This window comes from Pongo abelii, chromosome 4 (genome assembly GCF_028885655.2).
Source record: "Pongo abelii isolate AG06213 chromosome 4, NHGRI_mPonAbe1-v2.0_pri, whole genome shotgun sequence".
NCBI lineage: Eukaryota > Metazoa > Chordata > Mammalia > Primates > Hominidae > Pongo > Pongo abelii.
Genome location: NC_071989.2, coordinates 14,625,445 through 14,646,813, shown reverse-complemented (window position 1 = coordinate 14,646,813; position 21,369 = coordinate 14,625,445). Strand labels below are relative to the sequence as shown.

Below are 21,369 nucleotides of genomic sequence, written 5' to 3'. Positions count from 1 at the left end.
AGTGTTGGAGGTGGGCCTGGTGGGAGGTAATTGGATCACGGTGGGGGGTTCTAATGGTTTAGCAAAATCCCCCTAGTGGTCCCCTGATGGAGTTCTCATGAGATCTGGTTGTTTAAAAGTGTGTGGCACCTGACCCCCTACACCTCCACCCTCTTCCTCCTGCTCCAACCATGTGAGGATGTGCCTGCTTCCCCTTTGCCTTCTGCCATGATCGTAACTTTCCTGAGGCCTCCCTAGCCATTAAACCAATTAAACCTCTTTTCTTTATAAATTACCCAGTCCCAAACATTTCTTAATAGCAGTGTGAGAAAGAACTAACACTAATACAGGGAGGAAATTTCCTCCACCAGTTGTCAGCTAGATCTACAAATAAAACTCGAGTAATACATTCCCAGAGCAGAAACAGATTCTAAATTCCTCAAGTATACACACAGGCCAGTGCCTAGTAACTCACGACTCCCCACTTGAGGACTCTCCAGAAAACAACATTGCTTGTTCTTGGTGTTCTTTGGCACCTATGCTAAAAATTCCCATTACCAATGGAGTCTCAATTTTGATAGAGATTCCCAAATCTATGCCCAATATATAGCTAATAAGAATTTTTAATGCCCCACAAACTTCATGCTACATATCAACAGACAATTTTTAAAGAACTAACGTTTGCCAAGAAGGCAGAAATGCATTATCAAAAGCAGCACCCAATTCTGATCACCCAGGCCTCTGCATCACGGTATTAGAATCATCAGCGATGGCTTTCTAACTCAGGCACCACGTCCTGAAATCCCAGCTGAGTATCCCAGATCCACTGTCAACACACAAAGCTCTTACCTACCTTCATGTCCCTGCTCCCCAAAGAGTTTTACAGTAGACAATAATGGTCACACAATGGTAATAAGGAGAAAGATAACGATTTTCGTTTTATACTACTTTGCCTGGAATTCAGGATACCATTTAGCTGATTTCTAACGAGTATAGCGCCACATCTCTTGTAAATGTGACATCAGTGACAAGCACAAGCCATGCAGAACTTACCTGGGAATACAGGCTAGATAGGAAATGAGTCTCCTGAGATCCTCCTGTCGTATTCTGTCATGATTGCTGCGGGCCGGAAACGTTAAAATGGGACCTCCACGTTTATCTCTACCACCTAAAAAACAAACATCAGGAACACACTTAGACAGAAACAAGATAAGACACAAATCCTATGTAATCATCCATTCACTCTGTCAAAATTATTCCTAAAGCAACTACACAAATTTGCACAGGGCAGAAGTCTTTGTTTCACCTGAGGCACAGTGAGGACATGTCATCCCTTTAGGGGATCTGGGAGAAAATGTCCGAGCTCTGCAGGCCACATGGAAGGTACTACATATGGCCTTGTCTTTTTCGTCCAATGTTTTGGGAAAAGCTCCTTTCTTCAGTTTTTATGTTTTGGACAGAATAAAAAGTCGTCACATCCATGTGTTTCACTCACCTCAGACAATCACCTCCCTCACAGCTGCCCTCTATGTCAGTCTCCCCCACATTTTTCCCCATTGCCCCGCATTCAAAGCTCTTTCTTTCCTATCAACAAGATGGGTCTAAGTCTTGAAAGGAAAGCAAAAGGAACATTCTCCAAACTATGCTGATGATGACTTTATAATGGGGGACGGATGGCACCTGACCCTCACTGGTCCAGCTTTGCCAGTCTCTCACACGGAACCACACACATGCATGTGAGAGAACCACATGAGAATTTTAAAGCTAATTAGCTTAAGGATTTTAGAAAAATTCTATCACACACTAAGAGTACAAATCTCAGAGTATGTGACTTTGACAGACAGGCAGGCGGAACGATTTCTTGTTAACATATACAATCCTAATGAAGTCAGCTTGGTATTACTAAATGCTTGTGGTAAAATTGTCACATTTATTTTGTTACTTCCATCAGGGTTGTCAGGAAAATAGAGAAAGAAAATTTAGCCTTCTCAAGTGGATCCTTCATTTAGTTTTAGAACTCTAATGATCTCTCTTCGGGAGACCTCAAAATTCAAGTCACAATATAAAACCCTCCATTATTTTCTGTGCACCAAAAATCATCATCTAAAATTAGAAAGAAAGCAAGCAAATAAAAAAAAAAAAGAAGATTCTTTCCTTTTAGAAAAGCCAACAAACATACAGCAGAAGATGATGGTATTTTAAAAACATATTTTACCAATATGGTTTTCATAACTTCATAGGAATTACGTACTCATTCTAAATAATAATGAAACTTCATTTTGATTGGGACTACTTAAAGCAATCTACATGTATTGTTCAGTCATGTAATCTAGAAAAGCCTTAAATTATTTCTAAATCCAATAATTTAGGTATTATATGGGAACAACAATCATAGGTACCAACAGATCCAGGTAGGGTATCACGTGCTCTACATACACTTTCTGATGTGATTTTACAATGACTCTGTTAAGAGGTTTTATCATTCCAGTCTTACAAAGATACTGAGGCTCCAAAAGCTTAAATAAAGACGAAGGAACTATGCAACATTGTCATCGCTAGGTCTTCGCCCAGACAAAAAAAAATTGTACGATCTTTCGAACTACTGGCTTTAGTTCTTTTTTAGTAGTAAAAATGTCATAGGGATAACTAAATAATGGGTTCCTTGTCCTTTGAGGGGGCTAACATTTATGAATGAAAAGTACGATTAAAAGTGAAGAGCAGTACTGCTCATTATCAACTGATCTTCTAAAACATCTGATATGATTTTTAGGGTAACATCAATGGCTCTAATTTTTTGGAATACCTCTTATCCCCAAGATAAGACAGATTAACAATTTCAATATTTTTCATTTCCCAATACCTTTCATTCTTTTCAAAAGAATCAATCTCCTTGATTGAAATTATCATAGATCAACACATATTATAGAAACTTGAATTATTAAAAATACAGTACATATTATTTAAATAAAAACATTCCCCTCACTTTGGGTAAAGAGAAAGCTAGCATCTAACATTTTTTCTGGACCACAGTTCTGAATTTTTAAAATGTGTTTGAAATGCAGCAAATGTTTGACTCCATAGGGACCCACATTACACTCTCCTCCCTCCTGGGTCACCGTAGCTCACAAGTCAAGCAAGGCATGCTCCACCACGGGTGTGAGAAGTAGAATCCAAAATCTGCCAATCTAAGAAAGTTGCATGGGAAGTCAGTAGGTGTGCACAATGCGCATGGCCATTCTGATCACCCCAGACCTGAGAACCAAAGGCAGCTCTGTGCAGAAGTTTTGATGGCCCTTACTACACTTTTCCAACTTTCAACTACAAAGATTTCTCCCAGGCTGGTAGCACTAGCGAGCAGTATCCTAAGACTTGCTATCAAGTTCATCCGCTTAGGCACTGAGTCATGTCCTAAGAAAAGCTTATAGACACCTGAATCTGAATTTTAAGATAGAGGAAACATTTTCACTTTTCCTTTTCCTAGAAAATAACTTCAGAAAATTCACTGGGATATTTTTACAATTTTGTCAAAAATCATTTGTGAAGTAAGAATCTTTTCACATGCTAATCTCCCTGCTAAGGGTGCACCTTCCAATAGATGGTGTAACACAGTTAATGATCACTTTCTGCTGACTCCTCCTCAGGGAGTTATGAAGAAAAAATCTTAGAAAGGATGAAGTATAGTTCAGAGGAACATGGTCGCTAAACCTCAAGGAGCTTAAAATCAACTACACAGGTGTCTGTTTAATTCTGTTCCCCAAGATTTAGGTTGGTTTCCAACATCAGAGGAAGTACCCAAATGAAAATAGCATCTGGGTATAAGGCAGAAAAGTCACAAATGCAAAGTTCTGTTCTTGTTCCTAAACTAGTAAAAATAACAGCACTGCAGTTCATAAAAACTTCACCTATTAGATACACTCATATGTGTGTGTTATCAACCCTAAGCCACATGGTGAGGCAGGCGGGACAGATGTCAGCCTCATTTTATAGACAGGAAATCAGTGCCTTAGTTTCTACAATGAAATGAAAAGGACAGGAAATGCTGCCAGCATCACAGGATGTCTATGTATGGAAGCTTTTCATGTCTGTAACCAAACAACAGCTCATTGATTATCTGCTTATCCAAATGCTGCCTTAGTCAAAAAGCAAAAAACAAAACAAAACAAAAACAAAAACAAAAAAAAAGTTTTTGTTTATAATGATGGTGTTTTACTTTCAGTTCACATAAACCTGCATCCTCTCCTATACCCAATCTTATTTCTCTAAGGCACTTCTTACCTTCTAGGAAATGATGCAATTTACATATTCTTTTTGTCTATCTGTCTCCTCCACTAGAACATAAGCTCCATGAGGGCAGACATCTTTGTTCCATTCGCTGATTTAAGAATACACAATGCTCTCCATGCCCAGTGAGACTGGCATTTGCTGAATGGATTATTTTTCCATATTCCACACAACATTAACTAAAAATACTTCCTATCAGGTATCAGTTAGCAGCAATGCCTGATGGATATCCTATGGATGATAAGGGAACTGAGGTTTATTTTAATAATAGAAAGAAGGCTGGAAGGGTCCTACACTATAGCTATACATGTCTGTGTGACACTTACTTCCTTAAACCCTGAGACCTCATTTCCCTCTTCTTAAAACTCCAGGAGACTTGGTCTCTCAAGCAATGTGGCCCAGGATGACCACAGAAACAGCTAGATTCACAATCACCTCTTTCTCTTTAAATGAATTAGAAGCTCACCTTTCACTTATTTAGAAAGAACTTGCAAGAAAGCCATGCTTGCTTTGAGGAGTAAAATGTAAATTTCAACAAACCAACTGTATCTATCTCTCCATGGCCCTTGTTTCAATTGAAACTATTCTTTAGCCGCTGTCCAACCTCCCACTCCCAACTCCCAAGGAACAGTCTAATTCACACTGACAATAAAAAGCAGCCTTTGCCAAGGAAATCTCTGAAAAACACAGTTTGTGAAAAAGAGAAATGATGGCTAACGTCTATTAAGTGTGCCATAAAATAATACAACTCTGTTAAAAGGATGCCCACTGGGCTCCTGCTCTAACAGCAGCCAAGGCAAGCACCTCGCTAGCCCTGAACCTTCTAGGCTCACCTCTTGCTGCCTGGTCCTGAGAACCAGGAATTGGCTCATGGAGTATTTCTACTGAAGGCTGAGAAGACTCAGCAGCCTGCATGAAAGTCCCGACAGTTCCCGCACTCTCAGTCAGTCCCTGCCAGCTCCCACTATGCTAGGATGCTAACAAGAATATTCAAGATGAATGGAAGGTTCCCCTTCTCTTCTGGGGAAATGCAGTACTCTGCAAAACTGGACCATGAAGAACTAAGGTACCAGCAAACCTTAAGGCATCAAATCCCACATTCCTGTCAATATCCCCAACTTGATAAGAGTGAATGTTCACTGCACCCCAAAAAGCTATTCTAAAAGAAAAAAAAAAAAAAAAAAACAAATGTCCATCAATGGGCATCTGACTGAATTAACTATATATATATGTATATAGACACACACATATATATATAAACACATATATATAGATATAGACACACATATATATAAAAACACATATATATAGACACATATATACATATACATAGAGAGAGAGAGTTGTGTTTTACTCTGGTATATATATATTTGTGTATTACTCTGTTACACAAAACAGAGTAATACACAACTGTAAAAAGCAATGAGAACTCTATTATGTGCTGCTATATACTGATCTCCAGAATATTCTTTGATATAAGCAAAGATAGAAAATGAAGCACATTACGTTTCTGTTTATCTCGGGGAGAAGAAGATGAAAACAGATGGGAAAATCAATAGAATCGCTCATATTTTAAAAGCGTAAGGATTAAACCAAAAACTTTAAAAAAACGAAGTTTTCCTATAGGGGAGGCACAGGGTGGAGAAGGCAAACACAAAAACTAGATTTTTTTTTAACTGTATGTTAACTTTTAACTATTTTTTAGTTATTACTGTGGAATTATGCTAAGTTTTACTTAAAATTGAAGCAAGTTGGGGTTTTTAAGTCTTACAAATGTAAAGCAAAATAAAACAAATGATTCCAGGTTTCAAGCTGATGGCATATCCACATGGAGAGGAACTGTTTCCTGTGACTTTAAAATACAGTAATAGGTCTGTAGATTTCTAATGGCATACACCCTCAGGACCAAGACAACAAGAAAAATACTAAATTACATTTGGTAGTCATATACTGTGCTAATACCATTAGCATTACAAAGTAAGTAATTATGTCCACATAAGATTTTTAGATTAATGAAACAGATATCCACAAATATATAATTGAAAAAGTAAAATGAAATATCTATAATCCTAAATTTGAACTATTAATTTTAACATAAAGTCATTATATCATTTATCATTAAAATGCGTGTGTGTGTTTTCCCCCAGATTTGTCCACTAAAGAGACACAAAAACGACAACCCACCCAGTGGATATCCCTAGCAACCTGTATTCTTTCCTACTAAAAGGAACCAGGGCTCTTTAGAGAAATGGCTGATTCCAGATCTGAGGCAGGAATTACACAAGATGGTCTTGAAACATCTTGTCACATCAGCAAACAAAACTTAGCAGCCAATTTGAAGAGGCTCCCATTGGCCAAAGATGGGACAATTTTAACTTCACAAGAGAGAAAATGTTCAATGAATCAAAACATCATATATATTTAAAATCATGCATTGAAATAAGTCTTTATCAGGGGAAAAAAACAAACAAACAAACAATGGTCCTTTTTCAATAGCCTGAAAACTGGTTACGGACAGGAACCAATCACTTATCCTACTTCTCCTGTATGAACTCTTTCTCAGGACAATCAAGTAAGTGGTGATGGGACATCTCTCTTTACGGGATATCCAAGTTAATAAATGAAAAAGAAAGGACATAAGTAGAATATCACTATCTGCAACTCTTAAATACTAGATCTAAGCAATAATCATCAATGAACACCATAAAAATAAGACAAGACTCTCCTAATAAAACTCCCTATGAAACTAAACGATCACACCCATTAAGTATTTTTGCCACCTTCCCTGCCAGATCAAAGCTCGGTCTAATCAAGCCTCAAGCCCTAACTCCTAGTCTGCAAGAAATATGGGGGAAGTGAAACATGTTAAATGACCACCCAGTGATACAACCAGCAAAATCTACACTACAGGAAAATCCACAGGAAGACACCTGGATTCCTCGCTTCCTAAAACATCAGGAGGTAAGACACAAAGAACCTACAGGTTAAAAGAGCCTTACCAGACATCTCAACCAGCTGCAATGCATATGAGACAAGCATAAAAATTTGAATACCCATTGGGTTTTTTGGGGGGATATGAAATAATTACCTTCAATTTTTAGGTCTGTCATTGGTATTGCAGCGGTTTTTTATAACATTTACATTTAAGAGATAAATACTAAATATTTATAAATAAAATAATATCTGGAATTTACTTCAAAATTATCCAGAGTGAAGACAAGACTAAGTGGAAATAGAGATGAAACAAGTTGCTGAAGTGGGCTACGAATTCGTACAAATTCATTATACTATTTTCTTTCCTTTTGATGTTAAAATGTTCCATAATAAACAGTTAAAAAGAATGTGTTCTTAATTCTGGTGGTTGTCTTGTGAGATTTTCTAAGGCTCAAACCCTAGTGGCACAGGAACCACACTAATAGCTGACATTATACGTAAGATGCCATTAGACGCAAACTCCATTAAATATAAACTACAGGGCATTTTTATGAGGTTTGGTAGTCTTGTGAGGGCTGCATCCTCCATGGGCAGAAGAGGAATGCTGCGTCCTCATATGGCTGAAGGGCAAGGGTAAAGCCTCTTTATAAGGGCCTTAATCCCACACACGGGAGGAGCCCTCATGGCCTAATTGCCTCTTAAAGGTCCCACCTCTTAATAGCATCACATTGGCAACATCTGAATTTTGGAGGTGATCCATCAAACCACAGCACCGTCCTCTGACTTCAAACACAAAGTTAGGTAAGACACTTAACCTCACTGAGTTCATCCTAAATGAAGGAAGTAGTACATTCTATCTTACTTAAGTGCAATCAGCATTACTTTTTAGAAGACCTAGACACTAAGGATCAGAAATATTCAAGTTCAAGAAATTATCACTGGGTTTATCACTGGGTTTTTAGAGATCTTGACCTAATAAGTATCTTTTAAAATCACTCATCTTTTGGCCTACTTTTACAAAGCCCCTGCCATTTTATTTAGATTTAACTATTAAAAGCCATTCACATGGAGAGCTTTTACAAAGGTATCATAATATTCCCTAATATTTTTTAAAATGGGGTCAGAGCAGAAAGTAAATTAGTGATTGCCAGTGCTGGGGGCTTGGGGGTGGATATGGGGTTCTTGGGAGGTGATGAAAAGGTTCTGGAATTAGTGGTAACGGTTGCACAACCTGGTGATACACTAAAATCCACTGAATCACACGTTTTAAAAAGGTGGATTTTAGAGTATGTGAATTAGATTTCAATAAAAAAGAAACAAAAAAGAGTTAGAGATAAATTTTATTTTGTAAAGTTTACTCATTCTTTGTAATTTTCAAAAAATGTAATACAACACAAGTAGTCAATTTCTACTTAATTTTATGGTTTTTTTCCCTCCTAAAGGAGACAACGGTAAGCCTAAAACAAAGAGCAATGAGCTCATGCTAATCAGCTTTGCCAGTTCTGGTCATAAATTAGGAATACTGTAAAAGTGAGGTGACACCTACTAACGTCATTTTGCTAACACTGCTGGAAGCTCTACCATCGCTAATATTTTAAACAGTTCCTACTAATCTGTGGTAAGAGCAAAACTTCCCACCCCACCAAAGATATCCAACTTTATGTAACCCCGCAGAATTTAAGAATTTATTAAACATTTAAGACAAACTCTGAAAGACTGCCGATTTTGTTTCTTTGATTAAAAGGTAAAGAGTTTTAGTGTTGACTGTAAACTACATAAAAATGTCAGCCGATAATATATTCTGTATTAACTGCCTAATAAAAGCATGAATACAAATAAAACCCACCAATCTTAACCTTCCACCTTTCTTCACATGTCCATCTCCACGTGCTACTGAAAGATGAAAATGGAACAAAACGTTCAGAAACACAAGAGGGGTCAGGGGGAGCAGGTGCTGTTATCACAGACCCAGACTTTAAAAATAAAAAACTGATAAACACATGGACTCAGCTTTAAGTGTTCCTTACAGATACCTCTAATTTTGATAAGTAGAGTCTTTCAATTATTCTGTTTGTAAACTACAAAATCAGGGGTTCGCAAAGCTGGCACGAGTCCTTACAATGCAGTTTGTTAGTAAATGATTAGAGAAGAGCAAATAAATGCTACTTTTAAAACTCAGTGTATTGTAAGCCAGTATTTGTTTTCCACCATGTATTTCCAACAATTTAAAGCACCTTCTTTTCATGAACTACTTACACTCTTCTGTGAACCTTCCAAATACATAATGAATTAGATTTACTCCCACAAAATCAAACCATATTAACAGGGGCCAAGAAATATTACTGAACATGAAGCAAAACAAGATTAGCAAAACACTACAGGAAGCTGCATCTTAAATACACAGCAGTATCACATGTCCAAAGGACACAAAAAACTTATAAAAGCAGCTAGCAGTGTTATAAATTAAAAATGTTACGTGTTCAAGAGGATACACAGATCAGCACAGAATGCCTATTTGAGAAAGATAAAAATTCTCAAGGGAAATTCATCTAAAAGCACGTGATGCCAATCTACAGATGTACTTCCTGATAGAGCAGAAAAATCTTGCAAATCTTTGTTTGCTAACAAGTGAACTGGTGCCCAAAAGGTATAATACCCAAGGGCTGTTCGGTTTATGTGGGAGGGAGGCCCCAAGAAGACAGTCCGAAATGGCCTAACACTGACTATGTGCAGAAGAGAGCGCAGTTAGGTGCCCCCAAGCCCAAGGGACTGGCCCAGAGTCTGTCTGCGGGCGGGCCAGGGCCTCAAAGACTGGGTCTACAGGGAAACAGACTCAGCTGGTAAAATCATCAGGGCTTCATCATCCATGACATGGGTCCTAGTTACTCCATGACCAGAGAGCCACAAAGGAGCAGATCTCAAGGAGAAGCAGGCGTCCTTGCCTCCCAAAAGACAAGGCAACAGAGGCAGGTACAGAGTACGAGAAACAAAAGTGAGAAATTCAGGATCCATCTACATACCATCACATTCCCACCATCTTTGTTGAAATGATCGGATTTTTAAAATCAGTTTTTTTACTTAACTGATTGGGGCAGAACAGCCGAATTTTTGTTGAATGGCAGAAACAAATGTATTTTCATCACCAACACTAACTAACTTATCATGTGCCTCCTAGCTGGAAGAAAATGCTTTGGGCACTAATTTCTCAGAACAGTGCTACAAGAATAAAGCAGTTCAAAATTCATAGAAATGCCAATGTTTTTATATGTTGTGGCAGGTGAGTTCATTTATTATGTCAGACGCTGAAACTGTGTCAGAGCCGTTGGATAGAGCAGAGTTGAAAGTTAAACTTTACCTGAAAGGTATGCAACTTTTTCCTTCAAAATTGGCAAAACATCCATAGCTTTCATTTCATCGTTTTTTCGAAACCCTGAAATACAGAAGGAGAAAATAAAATTACTGGGTTGCTAGAGTGACAGTTAATTCCTTAACCATTCTATCCAATGCCAACACAGCAGCTTTATCCACATCCATTAAATCAACTTAAGAAATATGATCATAGCACAACATTTAAATTCCATGTCTGTGATCACAAAACTGTCTTCTATTTTAATGTTGAATAATGATTTGCACACAGACCCAGAGGCTCATGTCCCCAAAAGGCTCGCTCTCAGTCATTTCTAGCAATAACAGCTTGGTCCCAAAAGGAGACAGGATATGAAATCAGTCCAGATTATTTACCAAATCTTAATTTTTATGTAGATTAATGTACATAAATCTTCTTTGCTGGTGAAAAGAAAACAGCAACACTGCTTTATAAAAATTGCTGCTTGTGACATCCTAAAACCTCTAGGGGGAGCTCAATGCCTCATTCCATCAGACTTCAGGGTCTGGTTAAAAATACACAGTGGCAAGGCGGAGAGAGGGGATTATAAATAGCTGGGGCCTGGCTTTCTCCTTCCAGGCTTTCTGGGTCATGCCCCCTGGAGGAATGTCAATGGCTAATGTGGTCATATGGCCCAGTGCCACTCCAGCTTCAGAGGTGGCCAAGGTCCCTCTTCTCACTAAAAACCAACTCTGCCCCTACTCCCAGTATCTTAGAAGGCCCAGTGGGAATATTGTAGAAAAGGAGCATGCAATAGGCAGTTTAGGCCAAAATCCATCTAAGCAAAAGGAATTCTTGCAGCCCAAAAATATTTAGCCCGGCTCACCAGGGTGAATGCCTACGTGGGAATTTGGGGTCCGAAATGTCCATACTCATCACAATAACTGGATATTTCTCTCGGCGATCTCTAACAGAGGTAATCTAGGTTCAGGGATGCCTACCAAAACTAGTAACTAACATTGTTAGCAGAACAATCTCTAGGAAAAAACAAAACACCACTTCCCCATCCCCATTTGTGTTTGTTTTTGCCAAAATAGTACAAGAAAAGCATCGCAAATGCTAGCATGGTAATACAACCACAGCAAGATGTAGACTTGGAATTAGAAGGCAAGGAAAGTACTGAAGTGAAGGAGTGAACATTTCACTTTTGGTGTCCTGAGCAGCAACTCCTGGGCAAGCCCTGCTACAGGGAACATTTATAAAAAACGACTCTCTCCAGGCACTAGAGAATGACAAAAGCTGGGAGAGACACCTGGAAAAGGAAATGACCCTGGGTACACATCCCATCATTAGGGCTGTTAGCCTGAGGGCAGGGCCCCATCTAAGCAATGTGGAGCTTTTAAAACAAAAAACCAGGTGAATTCCAAGCAGCCCTGCTAAGGATTAAAGATCTAAATCAAAATTTGAGTTGCTGCCCACTGCAAACACAGAGAATGTGTAGTGTGGGTCAGGCCAAATTACATGCCTGCTAAAGCAGGCAAACAAGCAGCAACAAAATCAACATCTTTGGGAGGAATATAGCAGAATTCAGTCTCTACAACATTATCATTCATAGAAACAAAGAAGGAATAAATCAGCAGTGTGATCTGATTTCTTAATGTAAATCGCTCCTGTCCATAGAATATGTCCACGTGTATAATGAACCCAGTTTAATGAGATTTAACTATGACACTGACAATCACCACAGACTTCACAGCAAACACATCCAGCTGAGGACCATGAGGTCCTAGGAAGGCTGCGTGGAACTATTCAGCCAGTTATGGGTAGATTTGACCGAGCTGGGGCCTCCACAGCACCAGGCCATTTTCCTTTCCAATGCACCATGCTTTGTGCTGGCAACCCACCAAGCTTTGAAAACAGTGGCTATTTATAAAAGGCAAAACATCTGAGCCAAGAGTTCTACAATTTCATCCTCAGGTTCCTTCAAAACTCTTGAATGGATGCAATCTAGTCAGCAATTCACTGCCAGTCACTGTAACTCACTGAATGTGTCTACAAAGACTGACTTCATCTGCTGTGGCTGCCATGGACACAGATGGCACTGGGGCAACTGCAAGGCAAAGAGGACTAAGGCTCCCCAGCGACCCTCAAAGAGACAAGCTGACAAACACCTATAAAACAAGGCAGATTATGAAATGTTCATAGGCAGCACGAAGTGCTATGGGACCCGGGCAAATGAGGACAAGACAGATCACATGATAGACAAACACTAGGAAGGAGTAAGCTACAGCTGTAGATCTCTATCTACAGGTATTTGAAGGGAGGATTCCCCTTCTGTTGCTCAGATGAGAAAATGCATGCTTCCTACCATTCCCACGTCCACACCCACACGTCATGGCCAGGACACAGCAAAGCCCTCAGACAGAGAAATGTCACCATCAACTGCAGCCCTGGCTCCTACACTAGAGAGACAGAGCCCCACTTGTGAGTCACACAGCCATCACCAAGAAGAATGTCCTGATCCCAATGCTGATATCCCAATAGAGGGCTGTGTGACCTGAGTCATCATTCCAAAGCATTTTTGACAATTACTGCTAACTTTCTGAATCACACCTATTTACTGATACCCACAATGGAGTGGAAGATGAAAGTGAGGGCTGTCACATTCCAGGCCATCTCACAGGAGGAATAGCATATTGATTTGAAAGTAGGGTGCAGAAAACAGAACTCAATGAATGTCTCAATTTCCTATGTCCCACTATGAGTCACGGACTCACTCCCACGTGACCTTTCATTTCTCATATCTCTCTGTAGTTTTATGTTAACCTATGGGTCCCTCAGTTTCCCCCCAAATTAAGGAAGACTCAGTCTTTCTAGAGGAAGAAAAGTACATGAATTAATGAGAAACTGATGTGAAAAGGTGCTTCACTTTTATTGTGATGTAGGTACATGCCCACGCATAGACCAGAATATAAATTCTAACCAGCTTAACTATATTTTTGTAGACTGTCACTGAAAAAGAGTTAATTTTATTTAAACCATCAATTAATACTTCGAAAACAGAAAAGAAAATATAAAAAGGGCAAAAATATAAAACTAACCACACAAAGCAACTTGAGTTTGTGGTTATTGTGGTGACTGGTCACTTAGGTATTATTTTAGATCTCATTTCCATTTTTAAAAAAAAAAAAAACAACACCCAATAAGCAAAGGACTCAGGAAGCATGTATAAATACTAAAACCAGATTAAATATATGATATGTAACTTTCAATAAAAAGCAGGAAGAACCCAACCATGAAAGTTCCTCAGATCAAAAAGGCAGGCTGTGTTCCATGCCCTGAAGAGCTATTTAGGAAAACAGTGTGGGACTATAAAAAGTTCTAAAAAATTAAAAATAAATGGCTTCTGTGCTATTCCACAGATTCTAGATTACACAGCAGATAAGACTCAACTCCTAATGCTTTCTTCATTCATGCATTAAAGGATCTAACTGTGGTTCTCAAACTTACTGAACAACAGCAAATATAGGCTGCCCTTGGTGGCCGCCCCCTGGAAGCACACACTTCTCACCATCACAGAGAGGTTCAGGAACAGCAAATACCACCGCAGAGAGGCCCTGATGGGATCCCAGACCTTATCTTCGTACCAAAGACCAGGCATCAGCAACATTTCTACTTCTCAGTGCCACCGGGGGGTTTGTCAATGCTACTTAAATAGGTGGAAGGGGGTGTCACAAAGAGAAATTTGGTAAAATTAGGATTAACAGAAAGCCTAGACAAAGAAGAGCAACTTGAGAAGAGATAACCAGAGGGTAAATGGCCCAAATTGGGGGACATTTAGTTGTACCCATTTTTTGAATTATATAATTTTTAAGTTATATAGAGCCCATACTAAACTGTGCAGAAAAGACAGACTGGATTCCGTCACAATTTGAGGCATATTTTGCTACTATCTGAAATACAGCAACCATTATGGACTCTAATGAAAAGCTAGCTTTGGGAAACAGTGAAACAGCAAGAATGGAGTCAGTTGAGGCTTATCTCTAGGTGCAGAATATGTTTCCCAGGGGAATCCTTAAAGGCAGGCAACAAATATGCTTCTGAACCAAGTCTACAATGACTATGTTCAGAATGTTTACACTAATATTTGTTGAATGCTACTGAGGAAAACAGGCTTAGGTTAAAAAATCAGATTTTATAGTTGTTAACTAAATACAAATATATAGGTGGTGCTTGATGATTTTCTTTCTGGTTTCAAGCCAACACACAAAAAACTGCCTTTCCCTGAAACAAATTGGAACATTTAGAGATTTTAATATACTCATTTTAAAACAACTACAAGTTTCTGCATACTACTTGCCAAAATTAATTGTTACCACCTTTTAAATTACTATTTGGTCCGACAGCATGTCAGTGTGAGCATAAATGTTAAATCTGCACCCCCAAATCACTTCTATTCCTTAATAATAAACATGATACTGTTCATCAAGTGAATAGTTGCCTCTTTTTCTCTAGATCAGCCAATTTGCCAGAGGACATGTCTGTTTTGCTCCCTGCTGTATCCTAGATACCTAAGATAGGGCCAGGCAAAGGGCATTCACCAGATGTGAGATGGCTGGGTAGAAAGATGGATGAAGCGGGAGGCCGAGGCAGGCAGATTGCCTGAACTCAGGAGTTTGAGGCCAGCCTGGGCAGAATGGTGAAACCCCATCTCTACTAAAATACGAAAAAATATTAGCCAGGAGCAGTGGCGCACACCTGTAGTCCCAGCTACTCAGGAGGCTGAGAAAGAAAAATCACCTGGACCCAGGAGGCGGAGGATGCAGTGAGCCGAGATCATGCCACTGCATACCTGGACAGCAGAGCGAGACTCTGTCTTCAAAAAAAAGAAAAAAGAAAAGAAAAGAAAAAGAAAGATGGATGGATGGATGAATGAATGAATCAATCAATCAATCAATGAACTCAACCAACAAATAAATATATTTCTACAGCATCTTGCCCCTGAACCCCTACCCAAGAACCCCAAAATTCCTTAGTACTTTCTATTTTTGTTTTGTGAAATGTTAGGTATAGTTTAGCCTTCAATCATAGTATGATTTATATTCATAAGATGGAAAATTAATCGCTCTGCCCTAACAAGAAATATTCTGCAAGTTATCATTCAACAGTGAAATATCTTTCCATTGAATCAACAGTCTGGAACTTCAACTATCTAATACCCCACTGACCAAATCAATTACTCATCTTTCATCCTGAAATCCTGCAAAGAGATGCTGTACTGAGACAAATACCTTTCTAAGCTAGTCACTGATGACCAGAATGCTCGCTCACTTGGTCACTTCTGTGGCATTAAATTTAAGACAACAATAACAAATAGTCCAGGAACAACAAGCCCCTCTCTGATTTATTTATAATAAAAAGCACCCTAGAAATATTTTCACAATGAGCAAAAGCTTTTATATAACATATTATGTTAAAAATGGTATTTTTACATAATTGGCAGAAAGATGAATCAAATGAGTGAAACCATGAACCAAATTTTAGAATTTTTAAAGTAAAACATAGGTTTTATTATTGTTTTAATCCTGTATTTCTCCCAGGACTACTGGCAGATACTAGTGATCTGAAATTTTACATAATCTTCAAATTAAACTAGTCAAATGAGTTTTCCAGTAAAAACTGCTAGAAGAAACACGGTTATTCCTTGACCACTTGAGCTGTTGAACAAAATGAACTGATGCGGTTCTAAACTGGCTGCGTCTCCTCCTTTAAAAGCAGCCAAGCCCACAAGACAAGCTGTGCTCCTCACCCATTCTCAGGGGTTTCATTTGCCTGTCAGCTATTCCGAGTTAGTGTTTACTAAATGGGAAAATAATCTGTGAGAAGAGCTTGAAAAAAAAAAAAAAAAAGAATCCTACATACTTAACAAAACACAGGTTGCAGCAGTAACAAAAATGTTAATAAATAAGCCAGTATTTTTAAACAACCAGAAAAAGAAGGTTAAATAGTAAACTGGAGCTTCCTATTAGTACTGGGTCTTGGTGGTAATCACCGAATTTTACTCATTAGTTAATTTGGGGGAAACTTCGCGCGCGCACGCCTGCACACAAAGAGAAGGGTGATAAATCTCCATCAGTTTGGCAGGCACCGCCCTCGCTCCGCAAGCGCACGCGCAGAGGGAGGTGACGTCACCCTCTCCCGGCCGGCCACTTCTCTGCGGAGCCCGCAGGATTATATACTCTCAGCACAGGGAGCGGCCGCGCGTGGCTGCCCGATGTTTGTGCTATCAAGGGTTTTAGCTGTGCACGCATCTAGAAGTGATGCATAGGAAGGAGGCATTTTAACGAGCCTAGATCCCCTATAAACATGTTAAAGGGTGGGGGAAAGATACAAGGTTATAACCCTCACTTTTTGTAAGATGTAAAAAAAAAAAAAAAAATCAAAACATAATACAATGCTTATATTTTTTTTTAACATAAATATATCAAAATCCACACTTATAAAATGCATATAAAATGAATTAAGGCTTACGTCAAGAATATGGACATGTTCACAGACAAGACCACACAAGAATATGGATGGGTTTCATAGTACAGCATTACAATTTTTACCTATAACCTTTATGGTTATAACTGTTGGACTGGCTAATTTATCCCTTCACATAATTTTAGAAGCAACAGCCTATAACAGCATACCTCAAAGAAAGCAAGCAGTATATTTTTTATTAATTCAAGGGAGTTAAAGAAATTTCAACTTAAAATAGTTCTAGTTTTTAATATCTTATAAAATACAAAAGAAAACCAAAATAATCAAAAAGACCATAACAAAAAAAGTCTTTTAAACAAATATATATTTTTTTAATGTAAATGAAACAATCTGTAGAAGTCTTAAGGTTTGATGATTTAATTATGTATTAATTGTGCAATGGAAGTTAATTTAAAAGCATCACAGACCAATGGAAGGGAATATTTTGATAGTCAAGAAGTAGTAGTATTATAAAGGGACTCTATTTCTTACAATCTCATAAGTCAAAAAAGAAACCATGTGCCCAGGTGTGCCGTTCATGTTTGGATCCCCAGGGACGAGCACAGAGCTATGCACAGAGAAAACTGATCCTGTTTGCCTAATGCCAGAATAAAGAACACATTCGTCTACCTGTCTGTGCATGTCCCTGTAAAGCCTGTCAGGGATGCCTCTGAGGCTGTATTCTGGAACTGGAGTTACCCCACCCTTATCTACATATATACATCCCCTTACCCATACACACACACATACATGCACATATAGGGTTCTGTGATGCTGTCCTGCCCCAAAGACTTGCTTTACCGAAGTGTCTCAGGAAAGTCATTTAGAAATTTAGTGTGTAACAAATGAATCAGAGGGACAAAACTGCTACAATTTGATCATCATCACTTGATACACATCAGATCAAGAAGGTTGACTGCTAAAAGAAACCCTTTTCAATCACTGTATCAGTCTGCTCACGAATTTTAGCACTCTTACTCTTCTTCAGAAAAAGAAAAAACTCAATTATCCCATGTGTTTTAATGCAGAAGAAAATCATATTCTGTAAAAGGCTTCAGAAAATAAAGCTATAATTCTACTCCTTTTCCTCTATTATCTTTTTGATTACTACATAAGGAACTGGGGCCAGAGGGGCTCTCAACTACAGAGAAGTAATATAAACTAATTATCTGAAAACCTCTCTCAGTGCACGTGGACTAGCTCTGCACAGAGTTGGGGGTGCTCATATACAAAGTGTAATCTAGAGCCTTTGTTGACCTTAGCCTGTTTGGGAAAGAAAGCAACACATATGAGTTGTCAGTTCTGTGGTACAGATATTTGGTATGGAAAAATCAGGGCCAGAGGGATGAGAATAGGAGAAGATGTCCTATCAAATAAAAGATCTGTGCGAAGTGTGGAAGTAGTAGTCCAAAACCGGGCAAACTGGAAAACAGAGAGCACTCCAGCCAGAGCAAGCAGCATCAATAGACGCAGACAAACAAAAACACAAAACATTCATGGAAGAGAAGAAAGCGGGGGTGAGGTGGACTACTATAGTGGGTTTTGACTGACAGGTAGGAAACTGTCCATCACTGGAACAAAGAAGTGCCATGAAGAAGAGGCATCCACATGCCTATAGGATAGCCATGCCCCCCAAATATCCAACCCTGCCTCAGGCTCATGCCCACAAACCTGCTCCCCACAGTGTAGGTCCCAGCACAGTACCTGCCTCATAAACCATCAACCTCGTGGCCAAACCAGGAACCAGGCTTCTCCCTGCCCTCCATCCTCTCTCCCATCCCCTACCTCCATGAAACAAGGAGTTGTAGGGACTCCACAGTCCCACGAAGCACCCCTGTCTCTGCCAGCATTGCCCTCATGTGCTATTCCAGTGATCTCCTAATAGATGTTCTTAATTCCCTCGAATGCATTCTGCCACTCTCCCTAGCATGTTTCTCAAACAAACATCTCATCATTTTACTCCCCTAAAGTTCTTCAATGGTTTCTTGGTGCCCTCAACTACAGTCCCTCATGATCTGATGTATGCTGCCTCCACAACCCCATTGCTTCACCATTACCCTCTCCCCTGGCTCACTCCAGGAACTGCAATCACCTGCAGGGAAGCCACACCTCCCCCTCACCACTGTACCTCCACACACATGCCTTCCCTTCCCCGCCCCCAACACACACCCCTTCTTCACCTGCCCCCAGTCTGGAGTCCCCACTGCTCAACTAGACAATGCCAGGATGCACTCCCACAACACCCCAAATCCTTATCGCACTGCAGGGGAAATATCAAAAGACTTCTCAGTGTTCCTATTAGCAGCTGGGCTCCTAAAGGAAAGGGGCTATGCTGAGTCCCACTTCATGGCAGTCTCACTGAGCAGACTGCCATGGCGCAGAGTATGAACTTAACTTGACACCCAGCTAGTTAAACCTCAAGATAGCAAACACGTGGTACTCTACAATTGGTGGTTCTGGGCAGAGTATCCATCTAGGCACAGAGCAATAGCGACAGCTCCAACGCATGCAACTGGCTATAAAAACTCCTTTGAAAAGCTAAAGTGACTCCATTCATTCCCTGCCTAGTATATTTGGTGACTGATTAGTACATAAAATTACATTTACATATTATCAATCTATATTTTAAAGGAGAAAAGGGTTTTTACCTTAAGTTTTTACAACGTAATTTAGAAGTTATCTGCCCAAACCAAAGAAAGAAACCAATCTTCTCTGATGGAAAGAGGAGACTGTGCTTTGGAAGAAGTGAACTGGGAGGCTTGTCGTTCCAGCACCTCCACAACCAAAGGAAACACAAGCCTTCAGGGAAGTGGTTTCTAAGCAGGAAACACAGAGCCTCACAGCTCTGCTTCTCTGCAGTCAGTGGGCTTTTCCCCCAAGAATTTAATGTGACATTGTTTTCATTATGAGATTTGGTAAACAGACCAAGCATGATGGAAGCAGCAAGCCAAGTCAACTCTACACACCTCAAAGCTGAGCATCCGCCTTTGTTCTTCTGAATGTCAGCCCACACTGCTGTCTCAGGTCCCTCAGCCCCAGAAGGCTGGCTGGAGGCAGCCTACTGAGGGCTCACGTGACTCCATTTGCTGCCACATTAACTGAACACAAGCTAAGCTTCTGTGAGGCCTCACAGCACAAACAGTAACTCCTCAGAACATCTGTACTACTTTACCCACAAAATCCTGCCTGGGACTCACTGTGAGTACGAAGGGTACAGAACAAACACTATACAACAGGTAGGCCAAGCCAAAGCGTTCCAGACAGTCTATACATTTCCTGAAGAAAAAGGAACTGAATTCCCAGCACTGAACCACGATTTGGGTTTAAAATTTGGCTTATTCTAGCTTATCTCCACATGAGTATCCTCTACCCCAGCCTTACCTCCTGCCGACCCTAAAACTCAAAGGTTCTGATTCTGAATGAATGTTTCCTCCACAGATAAACAAAAAAGGGTTTAAGGAGGGGTAACCGGTGCAGGTAATAGTCACTGAAGCCACAATCCTCATGCAGGGGCCTTGCTCACCAACAAATGCCTACCAATCCCCTCTACTCCAGTATTCTGTGTTGATTCATTTTCCAGCCCTGGGGAAAACATACACCAAAGTTGAGTGTCTAAACAAGCTATCAATTAATCTGAGTGACCAGTAATTATGTCGAATTTAAAATACAGTATTCAGAGTTACTAAATTCCACGTAGAAAATAGCAAAGTTTCTCCTAATGTACTCCACAATGTTAAGATACTTTAGGTCCATGCCCACTTGCAAAAATCCCGTTAATTCATTTATTCCTATTAATATATAATATAAAGTAAATGCCACAAACAAACATCAGAATTTTTAACTGAAGGTTTGAAAAGTTATTTCCACTTCAGTAAGCATGGATTTGATTCTAACACGAAACTCAGTACAAAAATAAATCTTTAATAACATCAAAGAATTTGGCAAAACTTTCTGCCAGTCAGTCCCTTGATAAAGCTTAGAATTGTGTTTAATCACTTGGCATTCATAAAAAACATATTTATGCATGGTACTCTCTTAAACCCCAGAGATTTTTCCCCTAAATGGCATGTTCCTGATTTTAAGAAGCTTATACTCTAAAACAAAATAAAACACACATTAGACTAACCAGTAGCCTTAACTGTGTACTCAGTAAGAGCTGACAAATATGTCTTCCAAAATACGCTGTTATGTGTAAAGAGATATAGATACTGTTATTAATTAGACAAATCCATTTAAAAGTGTTACTTTTCATTGAAATGCTGTATCTATCGCTGACACTAAAAATAAGTCCTTAACATAAAAAAGGTGTTCCAGACCATTCTGAA

General features: G+C 39.4%; 1 protein-coding gene across 7 annotated transcripts in view; it reads right to left on the bottom strand.

The window, feature by feature from the left end:
- TRIO (trio Rho guanine nucleotide exchange factor) overlaps nucleotides 1-21,369 on the bottom strand; it is a 370,719-nt gene that overhangs the window by 232,887 nt on the left and 116,463 nt on the right. For 6 of the 7 annotated variants that reach the window (XM_024247673.3, XM_063724059.1, XM_063724056.1 and 3 more), the window contains exons 2-3: nucleotides 10,550-10,624; nucleotides 1,033-1,147 (exon numbers count right to left, since the gene is read on the bottom strand). In XM_024247673.3, the coding sequence (XP_024103441.2) occupies nucleotides 1,033-1,147; nucleotides 10,550-10,624 (190 nt within the window). Of the gene's footprint in view, nucleotides 1-1,032; nucleotides 1,148-10,549; nucleotides 10,625-12,887; nucleotides 13,085-21,369 lie in introns of those variants that run through there. The other variant, XM_063724057.1, reaches the window with a different exon arrangement.